This window comes from Rhipicephalus sanguineus, chromosome 4 (assembly GCF_013339695.2).
Source record: "Rhipicephalus sanguineus isolate Rsan-2018 chromosome 4, BIME_Rsan_1.4, whole genome shotgun sequence".
Classification (NCBI taxonomy): Eukaryota; Metazoa; Arthropoda; class Arachnida; order Ixodida; family Ixodidae; genus Rhipicephalus; species Rhipicephalus sanguineus.
Window position 1 is genome coordinate 67,919,302 of NC_051179.1, and position 19,288 is coordinate 67,938,589.

The 19,288-nt window shown below is 44.4% G+C and overlaps 1 protein-coding gene across 2 annotated transcripts in view; it reads right to left on the minus strand.

The window, feature by feature from the left end:
* Positions 1-19,288, minus strand: part of LOC119390184 (uncharacterized) — a 33,837-nt gene that overhangs the window by 958 nt on the left and 13,591 nt on the right. For both annotated transcript variants that reach the window (XM_037657741.1, XM_037657740.1), the window contains exons 6-15: positions 18,801-18,893; positions 17,799-17,874; positions 14,055-14,116; positions 10,153-10,227; positions 9,531-9,618; positions 8,369-8,445; positions 6,455-6,532; positions 3,861-3,936; positions 2,072-2,160; positions 1,054-1,131 (exon numbers count right to left, since the gene is read on the minus strand). In XM_037657741.1, the coding sequence (XP_037513669.1) occupies positions 1,054-1,131; positions 2,072-2,160; positions 3,861-3,936; positions 6,455-6,532; positions 8,369-8,445; positions 9,531-9,618; positions 10,153-10,227; positions 14,055-14,116; positions 17,799-17,874; positions 18,801-18,893 (792 nt within the window). The remainder of the gene's footprint in view (positions 1-1,053; positions 1,132-2,071; positions 2,161-3,860; positions 3,937-6,454; positions 6,533-8,368; positions 8,446-9,530; positions 9,619-10,152; positions 10,228-14,054; positions 14,117-17,798; positions 17,875-18,800; positions 18,894-19,288) is intronic.

The following is a 19,288-nucleotide window of genomic DNA, read 5'->3' on the forward strand; positions in this document are numbered from 1 at the left end:
ATTCCTTGAAATGAATCCACGATATGGGTAGAATGCCTCACAAATGAGACCGAATGGCGACCGTCTAGCTGTGTGGCATCAAGTAAGGGAGCAGCTGCGAGAGGTTTCGCATTTTGTAGGCACGATTGTTGGCACTAGCATATCAATATCGAAGCCATGTGGCGCTTCGCTTTGTCGACCAGAATACTTGCATCATCTAGAACTGCGCTCTTTGACATCGTGTGCCTTACTGTCCTCACCTTACGGGGATTGTTCTGCGCAGTGCATTCTCGGTATTAATAACACCACCATTGTGCCACGCGCGGTCAGTGTGACAGACGTGTTGTACCAATGTCGCACTAATTGAAATACAGAAATTACAACTTCAATAAATGTGCCGTTAGATACGAAGCAATAGATGCGCATTTACATTTATCAGCCTGCCGAAGAACTTGACAGTACGTGGTATGATGGAAAGGCTGTTTCATGGGTCGTTGCTTTTTTTTCCCCCTAGAAACCTGGATACTATTGTGCGCATCCTGATGGTGTCAAGAGTACAATCGCCTGCTCTAGCGGTAAGATTCTTGGTACTCGTTAGTGCCTACTTGTTGTTGTTTTTTGTCTGTATTTTTGTTTCTTTGTTTTGCCATCAGCCGACAGTAGTTGCATGTGTGCATTGGCCGTGTGTTGCAATAACGCTTAAATGAAGCTCGAAGCTTGAGTGCTCTTATTGTGACAGCAATTAGACCTGCTTACGCACCCACTTCAAACGCTATGGATTTGCAGTAGAGCTGTGCGACTCCTAATCGACCGAAGTCCGGGATGTTCCATTAGCGCTAGGCTAACACGAACAGCTAGTTAGTTCCTGATATTAAACGAATAGAGGAAAAAATTGTGGCAACGGAGCCTATTTGCGTTTAATCAGTGGTGTTTATTTCGATTGTGCTAAATATTGTGTTATGGGTTAATTAACAGAGTTAGTCCAGAATATCTAACGAACTCAACATGCACGTTTCAGATCAGCAGTCGTGTGCAGTGTTGTCGTGTGCAGCATGGAGGAAGTGAACTGCTCACCAAGCATTTGACACCATCCGCACGATGTTCGAACTTACTGTAGCCGCATTCAACTTGACAAGAAGCCACCACGACGAGCTGTAATAACATCGCAAGCTCTCGCAAACAATGCGCACAATGTACGTTTGCAGCAAAAGAAACCATCACTCATGCAACACGTTCCTGAAGTAACTCCCTTTGCGAGAAAAACTGATATCAAAGGCAGAAATTTGCACTTTAGTTTCGCCTGCCCTTTCCTAGTTTTCCGTCGCCCATATTCGAGCCAGCAATTAATAGATCGAAAGAGCAATTTATTAACGGCACAAACTTGCAGATAATAATATTCCATCGTTTTTATTTCGTGGGTAAGTAAGCAAACTGATATGCATGCATGGGCATAACATGGTTTGGGCGTCTAATGTTTCGTAGTATTGAATTGATACAGTATTGTACACAATGCTCGTTTTGCAATTTTGTGGATATTCACCACCCCTTAACGAAATAAGCGCGTCATTTGGCTCATAAAGTAAATAAACTTCAGAAAGGAAACCGTCCTACGTAGGATTGCAGTTCTTTCCTGAAACTATATGTGGAGACTGCGCTAAGAAGAACATCTTAATGATTACCTGTCCGAAGTGGTTCGTTTTGTGCGAAATGCAAAGATTCTATTAGTGCTCGAGTACCCACATTGCAATTTAAGAGCGCAACGTTTGTTTCGCGCTCGCGAACGAAAAAATTAATTACAGTGTGACGTTCGTGAGCGCAACTGCGTTCGTATTCGGGCAGTGACCCTCGCATATTTTCCACTTCGTGGGTTCATGCCATTCACATTGCCAGGTTTCTTCTTATTATTTGCATGCAGCACATGCTACGCACTTACGCGTGAAAATGTAGGAAAAAGAACAGCAGCCAGTGATATCATCTTGAAAAAATCTAGCTTGAGAATGTGAATGTGGACGGGTTAGTGCGAAACAAATGTTGCTGGATCTATCAATAACAGTACAAGTAAGTGAAGAAACCACTTCGTTGTCACACGTACACGGGCAGGTATGACGGTCAGGTAATCAAAAATCTTGCAGTTGAACAATTCTGAGCTCTTCAGTTTGTGCGGCGGTGGAAAGTCTGGTGCTGCAAAGGAAATGAAAAGGATAGACTTAAGTTTTAATCATCAGAACTTGAAATATATGCAGCCTGTCGTAAGAGTTTGCAGCTGTATAATTTTATGGAACACTGCGCTATGTTCTTTTTTTTTCACTCGTGCTCTAAAAATATGAGGCGCATTACAATTATATTCAAGAAGTAAGCGATACCTTACCATATTATATATTTGCGACTATTCGGGTACTATGGTGCGGAAGCATTTTGCGCCTTGAGCTTTGTCAACTTCTTGTCAACGCCAGATTTTGTAAACTTTCACGGGTAACCTTAAAAGATCATCCACAGAAAATATGCTGCAAACTCTTATGATGATTGTTCCTTCCATATGCTATACAAGTGCTATGTAAAGGAAAGTATGCAAGGACAAGTATGCAAGACCAGTGAATTACTGCTCATGAGAACCAGACCGTCAGTAAAAATAAACTAGTGTGGAAGAGGTTGCACGCTATTCTCGTCAACCAATTATCGAAGTTTCTTACTTTTTCTCCTGCTGAAGTGACCCAACTTTTTTCATTTTTCTGATGCTTTTGTTGGATTACCCATGTATAAAGTATCGTGTTTTGAAACATGCTGTAACTTTCGTTATTCTATGTTTTGCTTCAAACGCCTTGTAGAAAAATTTTCTTTTTCAGAACGTTTCTGAATTCTTGTAGGCCTCTCTTCCTGCCTCCACGTTAATGCATTTTGGCGCTGCGGGTACTGAATGAATGAATGAATGAATGAATGAATGAATGAATGAATGAATGAATGAATGAATGAATGAATGAATGAATGAAAATTGAGTGTCAATAGCAGGACGGCTGACGCGTGTACAACTACGCAACAATATTTCTAACAATGCGCCTCTTCTTTTTTCTTCTCTCCCACACCTCCTTTTTAGATGCGAAGTATCTTATGGCGGAGTTCAATCCGGTGATGGTGCTGGTGTGCGGCGTGACCGCCCTTCCTGCGCATGCGCATACCCTCTCCACTCACCCTCTCCTCTCCCCCTCTCCCCCTTTCCCTTCTCCCCTTTTCCCCTCTCCCCTCCCCCTTTCCACTCTTCCTCTGAAACGCGGGCTAGACATGCCGAAATTCTCTCCTGCGCAACGCCGCGATGAGACTCTTTTTAGATGCGAAGCAGCTTAAGTCAGAGGCCCCACTGCGCATGCGCGTCCCCTCCCCCTCTCTCTCACCTCTACTACACCCCCCCCCCCTTTCTCGCGCGCCTCATTCTCTCCTGCTCAACTCTGCGATGATCGCCAGCGTCAACGCCGCCGCCAGTGTCAGCGTTAGCGCCAGCGCAAGCACGCCACGGGAGGCGTCCACACCCCACTGCCCATGCGCGTCCCCCTCTCTCTTCTCGACTACGCTCCCCCCTCTCGCGCGCCTGTAGACCGCGTTCCCTGCTCGCCCTGTGAGAATTAACGGCTAGGCTAGAGGGAAGACACGACGTGCGTAGCGTTCGTCTTCGCGTTCCACGACGCTTTGGATGGATGGATGCAGCTTACGATGCGGGACTTCGCCCCAACTTAAAAACCTGGCGAGCCAGCTGCTAAAGAAACAATTACACGACCTCCCGCTCAAGCGAACCATCTCCCCGCTGCTTCGCATCCACACATGGTTCCCTTTAGCGGGAGGTGGTGTAATTTTTTTTTTCTTAGAGTGTACGTGCTTACTCAATCGCTTACCTCTATCGACGCATGTGTCATCAAGGCATTGACCGACTTTGGTGACTCTTCGCCACCATCTGCCAGTCGTCTCTAGCTGAAAGAGAAGCGGATAGAAAAAGAGATCCCTTAAAACGACGAAGGCTAAAATATATTCTTGCTGTGCACTGCAGAGGGAGCGAAAGAAACGTCAAGAAAACTTGCTCCGTTCTAAAGTTAGAACTGTTCGAACTGCATTGTTCTAAAGTGCGAACGTGCCCAGAGTTATGCTGTTAACAAATCGCAAGAGGTATCTTGGATTAGTTTTTTCCGTTCGAGCGCAAATTTGACACCAACACTCCATTTTCTTATTCGCCTTAGTCGATAAAACGTATCGCATAATTGTGTCTTCACGTTATCAAAGGGGGTGGGGGGCACGTAGGGTGCTGTAACGATGGGGTGCTGTGACGTAAACATATCGTTTTCTTTTCTTTTCATTTTGTCTTGCGCTAAATTTGTGACACTGCCGGCACAAGCGTGGGTGGGAATCATAGAGGTTTTCTTGTTGTTGTTGTTGCACGAGCACCGAGAGATACTTTCTGCTATCTTCCAGGCCACCCTGTCAAGCGTCGGTGCGAGCTGTCAGAAGACCTTGATAAAAATATAAAAATTAGATAAATTGGATAGATTGGGCTCAGCTAAGGGTTGTATATGATAGAGGGGACATTAAAATATGTCATAGGTTAAAATTTGAGTCACATAATTAGTATCAGTTAGTGTAACGAGCAATTACCTCTCAAAAACCCATCGGATGGGGACTCGTTCAGCTTTCAGAACACCTTGATAAAAATAAAAAAGATATCCAAATTGGACAGAATGGGTTAAGCTAAGGGTTCTGTATGATATAGTGGATATTAAAATGTCATACGTTAAAATTAGAGTAATATAATTAGTACCAATTAGTGTAACCAGCAATTACATCTCAGAAACAAACCAGATGGGAACTCGTTGAGGCAACTGATGGATCAAGTCTCAACCAAGCGCTTCTTTCTACGTGGTTTCTGCAGCGCGCGAATAATGAACGCCGAAAACGCATATGAAATGGAGGGAAATCATGCGAGTCCCACTCCCACACTCTTAAGTCTGGATTAGGAACGCTTTAGGTTAATTTTTTTCCGAACAACACACACCCTTCTCACTTACACTTCTCACTTCTTCTTTACTTGAGAGCAACTGGCATTGTCTGTTCTGAAAGGATTTTCTTACCTCCAATTCAGACATGAATCAATGAGAGCGCGTACGTGTGGAGTGTTTTAGTTGGGCCGAGATCAGAGAGCGAAAGCGGAACACCAGGTTCAGATCAGGGCTGCGCATGCGTCTTCGATTGGTGCACACCCTGCGCATACCTGGCGATATAGGGTCCAACGATCGTGGTGGCTAGCACTGAGGCCTTAAGTATTGCGCATCCTCAGTGACCACAGGGTCGCACAGCGATGTCGCATATTCGCATAAACGACTGGGCTGCGCTATTCTGCCGCACACAATATTTATTATGCGCAAATTCATTTTCGCCGGCGGCCGCCAGCTGCTTCAGTGGCCGGTGCCGGCACGACCCGAATGACTGGCCGGCAGCCATCTTTCATTTCTCGCGGAAAAGGCCCATTTCCCGGTTAATTCAGAACCTTTTCGCTTTGTGCGGCATATTAATGCACAGCCTATAGTGCATACACATAACACTGATATGGTGAGTGCATGCAGTTTTGTGACGTGGCGTGGTAGACCTGGCATTGTTGGCGAGTCCCGAATGTAGCCATATTGAGACCAATAGCGAAATTCTAAGGGCGACAATGATGCGGTTTGGCGAGATAATTATTCTTTTTTCGTTTAAGCAAATTATGCGCAAGAAGTCTGTCTCATTAATTGAAGAGGCATTTTCACGGATATCGTTGCGTTGCTAAAGGACAAGTGCAGTGCGCACGACCCGCAAGACTTCGGCCAATCAAGGAACGCTAATTGCAGATTCGGAATAGAAACAGAACGGAAAAAGTATTACGTTATACCGACTCTTGTTGTGTGGCTGACTATAGGAAGACCGCCTGAAGGACGTCTTTGAGAGTTAATTAGCTGCTCTTCACTCTCCCTAATAGTCAGCTTTCGTGATTTCAATCAGCGTAAGAAGAAGGAAGCGCATTAATTCCTACTCTTATCTGTCGCAAACGGGTTCTTTTGTTTTGTTTTTGATTATCTTTATTTTCTGCCGCGAAGCTGTGAAATAATCATATCTATACATCCGCACAGTTTTTTCACCGAGTAAAAATGTGACGCAGCCATTATTGTGGTAGCATTACATAGGATGGGAAAAGGATGTGAAAATGTGAAAAATCTTAAATGGGAAGCCTAAGGTTCCAGTATTTCGTTAGACATTTCGGTTGTTCCCGGACGGAAAACTGTCCGGGAACAACCGATTACCATCACATGACTGGGTGTAGTCACAATTTTTTTAGCATAACGCTGACAATATGTAATGGCACCGAAGACTACGCTGTACTGCACGTTAATTCTTGTTACGATTTTTTTTTGCCTTACGGCACTCGTATACGGTGTTGTACCATGGCCCCTAATACTCCGAAACTTACTGCGCACTCGGTTCCCCGTTTCACAGCTTTTGTCTTCCGATGTGGGCACCATAAGGAGCATGTCGTTTGGACCTTTTTCTAGAAAATGAAAACCCAGAATTAAACATAAGCTTCCTCTGAAAACAATATCGAGAACCTCATTAAATCTGTTAGCGTGTATTCTAAAATGACCGCACGCCCCGCAAAGCCGGGGCCATGTAACTGGCTGTGTAGCCTGTAATACTATAAATAGTGCACAATATGCAGATCCTACATAAACGCTCTGTGCAAAATACCTTTTTGTTGTTACAGAAGTGCATGCAGCCAGCCCAGTCATGCTCTCATTAGGAAAAACCTTGTACTATCTAGTCAGTTGACTATGCAGTGCAAACGAAGCTAAGCTGAATTGTATAGTCACTTAGAAGGGTGGAAGCTTGGGCTAGTTGGTAGCTCATGACAATTGTTGTAGCGCGAACTCAGGACGAGGACAAAAGGTGCAAGAAGACGAGCGCTGACTTCCAAGTTTATTGTGCAGAACACGAAAATATATAGTCGGAAGTTAGCGCTCGTCTTCCTGTACCTTTTGTCCTCGTCCTGAGTTCGCGCTATAACAATTGTCATGTGTAGAGTCACGTGAGAACCCGATTACGATGGCAGGCTTCAGTTGCCAGCCTGAGCAAAACAACCTCTTCATGGTTGACCCTCCTTCGCCGCACACTCATTATTATCGAAGAAGTTTCTAAAACCTCACCCTTGAGCTTCCACCTGGATATGACTTCCGAAAGTAGACGTTCCTTCTCTCTCTCTCTCTTTCTTCAGCACTATGCTTATTGCGCACGTAAGCTCAGTTAAACGACAGGCAGAAAACTCACAGGGTCCCTAATGCATTCACCTATTACGATCCGAAGGCGAAAGTTATCTTTTTCTTCATCTTCTCATTCGATGTACTGATCCTCTCCCGCCCGCCTCCGAGATATTTCTGCACCTAACGTGATTTTCCACTGCCTCCAGGATCGGAGGCATTGCAAACTTTCTGCACCTCACCTGGTTTTGCACTGCCTCCGTGATCAGCCCACCTTTGACCAAGCGGCGATGTCATGTGACGATGACATCCTGTGAGGTCACGTGATGTGACCTCATGGCAGCGTCCTGATGACCTCATAATGACGTCACAAATTTTGGCGATCTGTGACGTCATATGGGGACGTCATAGCATGATGATGATTTTTTGCATAACTCGTGTGGATGCCGACGCCGACGCCGCCGGACGCCGACGGTCAATTTAGCGATTGATGAAGCATCTAAGGCTTTCGCCTTAATACGCCTGCGCGACGTTACGGTAACATCACGTGCATCAACCTACGGCCGTCACGACGTGTAATGACAAGACAGGAAAAGCCAAAACAGAAACGGACGAAAGTTCTTTGAAAAAACAGATATTATTTGGAGGCTCTTCCTCACGAAACCAGCGAAGATGGACACAGCGCCGTTCATGTTCTTTACCCGCTTTTAAGAGCGTGGACTAAAGTGTTTCCCTACTAAGCTCTAGGACGCGGGTTCGACTCCCGGCAACAGCGCTCGCTTTTCGATGGCGGCGAATTGCGATAACAGTCGAGTTCTAGAACTCGACTGTAGGTTTAGGTACACTATGCACACAACCCTGTCTGGTCAAAACCAATCCGGAGTCCTCCACTGCATGCGGCGTATCATACTTATATCGTGGCTCTGTCACGTAATACTTCTGAAGTATATTTAAGTATTCCGTCAATATAGTGCTGCTTGCCTCAGCAATAGAATGCCAACCCAGCAAACCACACTAATGAACAGTGGGCAGCGTTTAGCTCTCCATTCAATGGCATATACAGATATGTACGCCTGATTTCCAAGCATGTGACTCCGCAGAACGCAGCCTAGGTTACGACCACGCATACTCACGGTATAGCTGACGGATGAGACGAAATTATCGCATCCTTCTTCGGGAATGTGAATCATCACCACGGGAATAGCGGGCGCTGTTAGGAAAAAAACCATGGAATCACATTACTCTTGGTACATAGCAAGGTTTTTCCGTGAATGACCGTAACATTATCACTGTGGCCTTCGGACAGGCCATTGGTAGTCACAAAGCCAATACAACGCGCAATATATTATCCCTACAAGAACAATAAATTTCACATCTTTTTTTGTTCCGGCCTTGCTTTTAGCATACACTTTCTGTTTTTACGGAACCTGGAGAAAATAAATTCCTCGGCTCGATCTCTGCAGAAAACGTACATCCTGAACAGAAAAATTAGAATCGTTTGAAAAGGTCACTGTTACAGTTTCAATGACTGACATATCATCCAATCTTTTAGTTGAAGCACGAAAGAAGCCTGATCTAATAACGTCGGCCATCATATATATATATATATATATATATATATATATATATATATATATATATATATATATATATATATATACACACACACACTTTGGGTATGAAGATCGATGGGTCCGGTACGATGCATGGGTGAAAAGGGTGACATATATATATATATATATATATATATATATATATATATACATATATATATATATATATATATATATATATATATATATATATATATATATATATATATATATATATATATATATATATATAGTTGTGTGAAAACGTACAATGACAAGTCACACCTGTTATTATTATTCTTTACGATCGGTTTTCTCCAAACCATTTCCTCCAATGGTAGTGCAGGGCACAGGGTTAATTCATTAGGCTGTTATATATATATATATATATATATATATATATATATATATATATAACAGCCTAATGAATTAACCCTGTGCCCTGCACTACCATTGGAGGAAATGGTTTGGAGAAAACCGATCGTAAAGAATAATAATAACAGGTGTGACTTGTCATTGTACGTTTTCACACAACTCTGTGGATCTCATAAAGCGCAGTCACGCTTGCACAATCTGTGTGATGGTGAGTGGTGTGATGATGATGGGATGACGGAGAAACGAATGACGCGTCATTGCGACAGTGTTCGCAAGTCGCAGACAATGTACCATGCTGAAGATGGTATTATTAGAGGGAGTTACTTACGTTTTATAATGCAATGACCATTCTTGCAAATACCCTCGACAATGAGGTCACGAACAGTGGGAACGTGTACCTTCCTTTCGTGATTGAGCTAAAAATGGAAGGGCAAAAATAATGCCGTGTCAAACGCCTGAATACTTTCCGACAATGCCTTAATAAAGCCACGTTTTAATTAAGGCCATGTCACAAGCCATGACCTTAAGAAAGCCATGACTTGTGGGCAAGATGTACGGAATTGAAGAATGCCCGCTGCATCAGAGCGAAGATTTCGTTAATAGACTACAGCTGTCTTTCTAAATATCGCTTAACACGGACGACCACCTTCAAATTACACAACGCCTGAAATCGACTGTGGCGGGAGGCTCGTTACACTAAGCAGTACGACAAGAAAGCAGTTTAGCAGTAGTGAAACTAGTTTGCTAATTAGGCATAGCCGGAAGCAAGCCCTAAATTTCTTATGACTAACGCCTTAAATTTATACATTCAAGTTAGCGAATGAGTGTTAGATCCTATAAATAAATGTCGCCAAAGTGAACAGATAGCGCGTTTCTCGTCACAAAGATATCAAGATTTTTTTTGGTTTCGACATTGCTCGACGAACGTGATGAAAGCGGGGTGCGCTTACCAGACAAGGAGTTCCATCCGGTAGTTCTTGCGTTGTTTTATTTTTGCAATAATCAGTACACCTTACAGCCAGGACCTGTTAGCCGGGGACGAAGGACTGGAATAAAATTAATGCTGGTGGGAGCATTTAATCAATATTCAAATTCTGACGGACATTTACATTGCACCCTGCTTAAGACAAAATTTCCTAAATTTTGGACTTTTTTTGTGTGTGTCTTTTCAGTACATTTTACATATCGCAGCTGTTAAGGCGAGTTGAAAAGCTGACAAACATTATATGCCACTTATCACGGCTCTCTACAAAGACTACACCCTTAGTGACCTCCGTGCATTGAGAAAGTGTATAAACATATTACGGGCAGTAAGCAGGCAAACGCTGAATTATTCGTGTTATTTTGACGTTTAATGAAAACTAATAGCATCCTCGTTTTTGGTCTGTTAAGAGATGTCGTACAAAACTCCTGCGAAGCGTTTTCTTCAAGGCATCAATGATTGAAGAGATTTTGTATTTAAAAGAAATTGGGACCACCCTATTAGTGCGACGTCTGCTGTAAATTCGAAATGTGTATAATTACGTGCGTGAAAACTATTAGCGGGGTCTTTCAGTACTCTTCTAAAAAAAGTATAGACCCTGCTATTACTGAATACTCGTCTACGATCAAATTCGTCGAGACCGGACGTGGCAAAATTGGCAGTCCTATAGGCAAAATATGTTTGTTGAGTTAAATGCATGAGAGGTGCTGTTTTCTTTAAGTACTTCATACAAATCTTTTAAACCATTGAGCTTCCGTTTTGAGCTACGTTTCATATTGCCGCTTAAAAGCGCTGCGCAACGAAATTGTTATATTTATTACAAATGGGCAGCATTTCGCGCGCCCTCTCTCGCAATATTTTAATACCTTTGTTTTATTTAGGAGCCTCGCAAGTTAATATTGACCGCTCACTGTTTCCCTTGTGTTGTGGTAGCATCAGCGCAAGGTACCATGTAAACTGAGCTGTCATAGATAACTCGTATTTGGTGAAAGTAAGGGTCCGGTAATGTGCGATAGCGAGCGAAGCATGAGTGCGCGGTAGTAATTATAAACTCAGCGGTACGTTGTGCATGAAAGCTATCTGAAGTGTACACCATACCCGCATTTTACCAAACAAGGCGGAATGGGCCCCACTTCACTGAGAACAGTACCAACACAATCGAGATTTTTACGCGTTGTAATACTAGTACATTCGCCTTCCTTTTCTAACACGCGAACTGTAGACGGCCCTGTGCAATACTTGTAACTGATTATTAAGCAGAAATATTATCATAATACTGATTTACGACGCTGGTGCTTGAGAAATTTCTCGATATGACATTTTTAACGACGAGACAAGCCCTTCATTTTCTCAGACGCCTGCTCGTGAATTCCGTACATTTAGCATAGCACTTCAAAGGAATGCGGAAAAACGCATAGCTGTTCTGACAGCTATGCGTCATCCCGTTCTGACATTTTTGTTGGGCTCATCTCTCGTATAACTCTCGATTCTTTTAAATTGTTGCAAATACCATCAGCACTGTCGTTCACTCTACTTGGAAACTTACTTATTGTCCAATTTGACAGGCAATCAAGTCAGTTAAGTAACAGGGTAAGTTAATTATTACGCTTAATTGGACCATAAAGCTGAGTGCTTTTACAGCCTAATTAAGCATAATATTAAGCCTCCCCTGCATAGGCTTTATCTAGTTGCATTTTCAACCACTACACGCATATGAGTGTGACTAAACCAAGCCACTCAGATCCCCCTTCTTCTCACTAATTAGTGTTCAGCTCGACAATTATACTCTATAACTTATTATAGTATGTCAATTTTTGTTGGCCACTTTTACCGTTGTTAATAAGTTGGGTGAATTCCCTTTCTATGCTCCCCTAATGACGTACTAACTTTTCTTTTTTAATTTAGAAGTTCGACATTCATTTTACTTTCTTTAAAAAAAAGTCACAGTTTCGCCGCGACGGCGAAGCAATGAATGCGATAGCAATAAATTATAATGTAACGTGAAGAACGGAAAGCAGCTCGAAATTGCCAGCGCGTCGCTCGAGCCCAAAGGACGCACGAAAAGAACGCACACAGGACGAGCGCGAACTAATGCGTCACAGCTCGACACTTGAAGCGCACTGCTCAAACATAAAGCAGGACGCACGAAACGAACGAACAGGTACACACAAGACGAGCGCGAACTAATTGACACAGTTGTTACTTATTTCTGTTTGAACAGCGCGCTCCTTTCGCAAACGCGGCCGCTGCAGCGAGCGAAGCGAAGCACCCCACCGGCCGCCCCTTCTTTCCTCGAGATAAGCGCACGAAAGCGACCACGCCCTGTAGAGCGAAGAGCAACGGCGTTCGCAAAAGCGGGGCGACGATCTTTAAAGCGCGCCTCACGCGCGCACGTCGCGCCATCTATGTGGTAACTAAGAAAGCATGCTGAATTATATGGTGTATATAAATAGCTCACTGTTAGCAGGCTGAAAGACGGCGCTGTCGTGGCCTAACGTCTAATGCGGCGGGCTGCAAAGCGAGAGGTCGCCCGTTCGATTCCGCGCGTCGGAAAGAATTTCTGAATTATTTTTCTTTGTGGCTTTTCTATATATATACATACGTATACATATACGGTGAATGACGGCGACGGGGACGGACATTTTCCAGCCGAGACTGTCCATATAATTGCTATCGCAATAAAAACGACAGTTGGGCTGGCCAAATGCAATATATAGTGAAGAAAGATTATTACGTTGATTTTTACATTATATCTGTTGAATCATAAAACAATGAATTTTAATTATGTGCTCCCTGGTATAGCGTAAGCATCCACGCACGTCATTGACGTCAGTGTGTTCGTCGTAGCCTGATTTTCTGGCAGTAATTTTCGACTTCTGAACTTCTCTTACGTTCAGCTTAAAGCTGTCCTGTCTATAAACAGCGAATGCAATGAATAGTTTAAAACGTGTCGTCTAATTGTATTAACAAAGTAATGAAAATTGGGCACTTGGATAAATGTCTTTTGCACAGTAGAGGAACGAAATTTGCGCTTCAGAACAAAAGCCCGATGTTCAGGTGCGGCCAAATCAATTTCGAAGCAAAATACGCCATGAAAAGTGAATATCACGTGATCCCACGACAATCGAAGAGTGACGCAAAAGAAGAACACGTAATTAAAGGAAGATGAACCTGAGATATTCGCCATGACAGGTGTTCCAGACGTGTTCGTTGTGTGCAAACGAATGGGATGCGAACACTGTTTGAACTGCTCGAGATTTCGAAATTGCACAGCAAATCGTGGAAGTTAACTAAGGCGTGCGAAGCCGTAAACGAGCGGAGTTAGTCAATCATGCCAGTTGTGAAACTGTGTTCCGTAATTTAGACATCCTCATAGACAGATATATACGAAGGTTAGCCAACAGTGGCACCACCTGAGGCCAATGACAGACAACACACTGCATCGCTACAGTCTTCACTGTCATTGTGCGAGTAACCGCGGCGGCTATTAGGAGAAGTACTCTCAAGAAATGAGGAATTTTTCTGTAGCGGCTATATAATCTGCCAATGTAAACCGCAAACATAAACATACTACTCGCTTCATCAAGATGGCAGCTCCATGCAGTGCGAAACAAACAGAAGAAGCTATCTATTATTTTGTTTCGCCGCCGACAAGTAGCGGAACAATCAAAAGGACTCCTTAATTGTGACGCCGAGTCCACATTTTGATAAACGGAAACTATGGGAAGTTTTGCAATTCGTTTGTACGACTCGAGAACTCTGGGACACTTGACTGGGGCTACTTGACTCAGGTACAGTAGCCCAGGTCAAGTAGCCCCATTAGACTCAGCCGCTATCATTCAACCTTATGATTGTCACAGTAACACTCACCTTTCCGTTCCTCCTCGTAGTTGCGTCTACACAACCATTCGGATGAGTCCACGGTGTGAAATCTGAAATAGCACATACGTATGAACCACAATGCTCACCAACTTTGTTATGCAGCCGTGAGTGAATAATGCGCAATCAGCCGACCAGATACGTCGAAAGTTGCCGTGATCTTGTCGTATAGCGTATTACGAATACCCTCGACCAATCCTTGAAATATTTCTCTCTTTCATTTCTCTTGGTTTTATTTTTTTATTTTTTACTGTGACACTGGTGCTCTTTTCTGCAGCTTATTTTTACAGGGTGGTGTATGTACTCCTTGTTTCCTGCTTCTCCTTTTCTCCGCGTATAAAAGAATCTTGTGTTTTTTTATAGTAACAGTCTTTGTTCAAATTTTGGCATAGGTTGTCTCATTACAGCATTTCCGTTACGTCGGCTACAACCAAGAAGTACTTTTATGAACACCGTATCACTTAGTGCGTTTAATAAATAATGTTCCCTTCTCATTAAAACTTATCAAGACCCACCCTCCTATAGTCAAGATCTTGAACTAAGATCCAGCATCTCCCGTGAAATTACGTCTAGTTACTTAATGTTACGCAAGCATGTTTCGATTTCGGTTGAATAGTAACAACAGATTTCTATGAGAACTACGGGCCTGTGTTGTGGCTCAAGCAATACAACCCTACATGCCGATTCCAGCCAAGCTGACTCTGCCATCATCCTGCAGGGCCTCAGCCATGGTACAACTGTTTTGTGATTCTTGTGAACGCATATATAGCAAGGAAATGTTATGCTGAATTGCTATTGATATGTTAACCGTCTATGATATAATCTATTTCTCTAAACACAGGTGATTTGTATATCGTGTTCTTTGTATATCGTGGGGTGCGAGGCCGTCCACACATATGAACGGACGCGGTTGGTTGCGAGCGAGCAGTGCCGTGACCGAAGTCGACAACGATGGGTATTGGGTTCTCATCACAGACACTCATCATAGCTATTCTAATGAAGCACTGTCACCAACACGAATGACCTGGGTAGCTTTGATGTTTGTTTTACTGCTGAAATACCAGAAACTCGAATTAACAAAATTCGCGACATAACGAATTATTCTGCATCAAGTACGACTTCGTTATGTAGAGGTTTGACTGTAACCACCTGCTCCCGTGGTCTACACATGTATTGGCAGGTGTTTTGCGCTTTTGTTAACATTGCACGAATCTTTGCAGCATGAGGCACAGACGCGGAGTGACGGGCTGTCGGGGCCCGTGCGTCCGTGGCGAATAGGAAACGCGTCAAGCGTCTGAGCGCACTAGCTTGCACGAGGCTGTGTTCACAAAGGTGTTCTATTTAATCTGTCGACATACTGTTTGGACTCCTGCGGTAACGTTTCTAGTTTATTTAGTTTATTTTCTTTTAGCACTTATTTAGAAATTCATGCTACTTTCGCATTCCTCTCTTACCGGTATCGCTGGCCGATTTATGAAAGTGGTCCGCCTTGGTGGTACAATGGTTACGTTGCTCGGCTGCTGACCCCAATGTCGCGGGTTCGATCCTGGCCGCGGCGGTCGTATATGGATAGAGTCGAAATGCTAGAGACCCCTGTAGTGTGCGACGTCAATGCACGGTAAAGAACGCCAGATAGTCAAAACTTCCGGAGCCCTTAACTAAAGCACGCCAAAGAATCATGGTTTTGGCACGTAAATACCCCAGTTCTTATTATTATTCCTAAAATTGTGGAGTCTAAAACTTGGACACAAGGCGTGCGGTGGCACCATCTGCACGGTGCTTCGCTGCTACCGTACTGTTCTTTTCTTCCATTACCAGTAGTACTGTCGGTATGGGCACGTTGGTGCCGTGTCATTGTGGTCGTACCAATGCCGCTGAGACAGCATTGTGGTGGTATCTGTTGTTTACGGTGAGGGAACGTGCGCGCTAGCGGGAGAGTGCCGCTCGAATTCTTCTCATTTGAGTATCTATATAGTTGAAATACGAGAGCGTAACAGGGACTTCGGAAGACAAGAGCAAACGCATACTACCAACTGAAAGTTTATTTGGAAAACATTGACATATATATACCGACAGACAAATGTTCCTCAAGAACAGTCGATAAGAGAACACAACGAAGAAAAAACAAACAATAAAAATAAATAAAAATATAACTGCCACACTTTGCCAAAGCCTGCGTTGCCTTGAATTCATGTTGAAACTTTTTTAGCGCGCACAAAAGACGGAGGACACAGAAAGAAGGTACAAAACGAGCGCTTCTTTCTGTGTCCTCCGTCTTTTGTGCGCGCTAAAAAAAGTTTCAACATGAATTCATACCAACTCGCCCAGCTCTCAGTTTTACTGCTGCATGGCCTTGCACAAAACAGTTAACACCTACGGCATGTGCCGCTTTCCAAAAACACGAGTTCCCTATCTGACAGGGCGGTTGAGGGTTTACTCGCACAAGACAGGTGATCACGCGCCATGCTTGCGCATTCAATAATTATTCTTTCGCGGTCATATGTTTACCAACCACAGTTGTGCTGCCAAACTGTATCTTGCATCCACACCTGCCGACATGTTGCGCCAAAAGATCATCGTTCCCCTTACGTACGTTGCACGCATGCTCACGCAATCTGTCATTTAGACATCTCCCGGTTTGACCGATATAACAAGCGCTGCATGAAAGTGGGATCTTCTGGACAACGCTACTGACACAATTAACAAACTGAGTTCTGTGCCTCGTTCTGCTCAGTCGTTTTTTATGTCTTGCAGCACACATCAAATTTGCCAGCTGAGAAAGCTATATAATGTGTCAATATCGCGCTGTCGATACTCTTCACCCGTGTACGGCGGGTGATACAGACACAGTCGTCTCAGTTACACATGCTGCACGGGGTTCCGACACGGCTGGTTTCTTGAGGAAGTGGTCCTCGAAGTACCGGTAGGCTCAAGCGCACCGCTAAGATACTGCGTAAAGTGAGCCCATGAAAGCTTGGATTTATACACCCTGGCACTGTGGTAAAGAGAACAACACTCACCTTGTTCTCATAAATGTGTGTGGCATTTGTTTAGCTAACCTGCCAGCATTCGAACCGACTGACCGGGCATCTTAACTGCGGGTTACGTCTCACAAGAACACCCACGAGTTAATTCAGCAATGCGCGTCTGTACACCAGATAAATACAAACAAAGATGTTAAAAATGTTCCGATGGTGGTGTGTGAACTGGCAGCCTGTAGAACGGAAAGAAGCTCGGTGTTCTAACAACTAAACCACAGTCGCGCACCTCGTGTCCAATGTGAAAGCACGCACGTATTGCACAACACTGATTAATGATTTCTGTCAATACAAGCCAGCCTGTTGAGAAGTTTGGCACGTTCTCACAATAGCTGCTGACAGTGTTGTTTAGTTGAGATTCATTTCAATCTAGGTGCGGATAAGTACTTTAAGAAGCACATCATCAACAGCGTTGCACGCACTGGCTGTGACAAACATCGTTAGATGACTTCTGCTGCAATATCTTGCAAACTCCGTAGAAAGCGTGCAGGACCTGTTTTAAAGTGGCGCTTTGCATTTTAACATCTCATCCTCGTCCCTATATTTTTTCACATTCCTTTCGTCGCATACGCATTTTGTCTCTGAAGTTTAAGTGCTTGACACCACAGCACACGCTTTCATTGCATATAGTGAAACAAGATGGCTCTGACTGCAGTCTCTAATACATGAGCACAAAAATGGTAGTCGTTGAACGTACCTGCTGTGACACAGGTCCCGTTGCGACAGACTCCGGTTCTGTTGACGTATTTGTTATCGTGGCTTTCTTTCGGTAGCTAGTGACCAAACCGTCATGAAGAAAACAAAAAAGAAATGAGTAAGAGGACGGACGTCGTACTTTTTTTCAATGTATCGCACATTGGCTTAACCAGAGGGAGGGTGGAAAGTGGTAGGGGGGGGGGGCAGGATCTTCTCTCGGATATTTTTGGATTTTGGATGTGCATACGACGCATATATAAACGCACGCACGAAAATACATAAAAAACTTGGAGGACGCTTGAGCGTCGCTTTCAAGAATAGAACGCGATAGCGTAATCGACCGTGTTCGTATCGCCTTCCCAATCGCTAGCATGGCTTCGCTTCTCGGTGGAGACCTAGACCGTGCCGCAAGGTAAGCCAAAGTGGGGACGCCATCCGGGCACAATATCCATGCAGGCGGCACGACGAAACGCGGCCATACGGAGGGGGTGATGTCATTTAAAAGCGCGACTGTTAAAGGGAGTTTAGCGGCTGTGGGCCTTTTGTGCCATCTTGCGGGTGTTCTGTCAAGCCGCTGAAGAACCTGCGAGATGTGCGTACCACGAACGCTAAATGGGGTATATAAATAGCTCGCCGTTAGTATACTAGAGGATGTATGCGTGGCGGCCGAGCAGCTAAAGTGCCTCGCGCCGCGGAGCAATGGGTCGCAGGTTCGAATCCCCGGTCCCACTCGACCCGAAGGTTTTTTTATTGTTTCTTTATTTGCACCTACCTCGAATTTCCGCTCATGTGCAACGCTGACCTTTCGCTCGCAACCAAGGACGCCGCCGATGACCTCACCGACACCAGAATTTCTGCGAAACGAGCTTTTTAACGCTATCGCGTTAAACGCGGGTCGCACCCCCATCACACCCGCTCCCGGGACAACTTTCTGGCTACACCCCTGGTATTGCAAATGATACAACTCTACTCCAGCAAAGCGTGTAGACGTTCGCGCACTTACCGCGCACAGGCGTCCGTCGTCGAGCTTCGTTTCGTTCCAGGTTTTATTCATAAAATCATAACAACGCGCGATGCATCCAACGGCGACTTGAAGCTGCGCGTGTAACCGTTAGAAGCACGTGTCAGTTCTATAGAGAAGCACGAGTTTGTCACGATGAGCATGATAACCTTACGCAATGTACAGGCGCGGTCACGTCTGCGTAGAGCGCGCGAGCAGCCGGTTTTTGCTCTGCGGGGCGGCACCTTGCGGCAGTTTCGGGCTCTGACGTGGTCACCCTGACTACTAGGCCGCGCATTCTCCTGACACACCACGTCAGAGCCCGAAGCTGCCTCAAGGTGTCGCCCCGCAGGGCAAAAAGCGGCTTCAAGATATACAATGTATCAATGTATGTTCTTCATGGTATGCAATGTATCTTTTTTCACGATGCATCTCTCGTTTGCATCTCTCGCATCTGCATCTTTCGTTTCATGATCGAAAGAGTTAGTGAG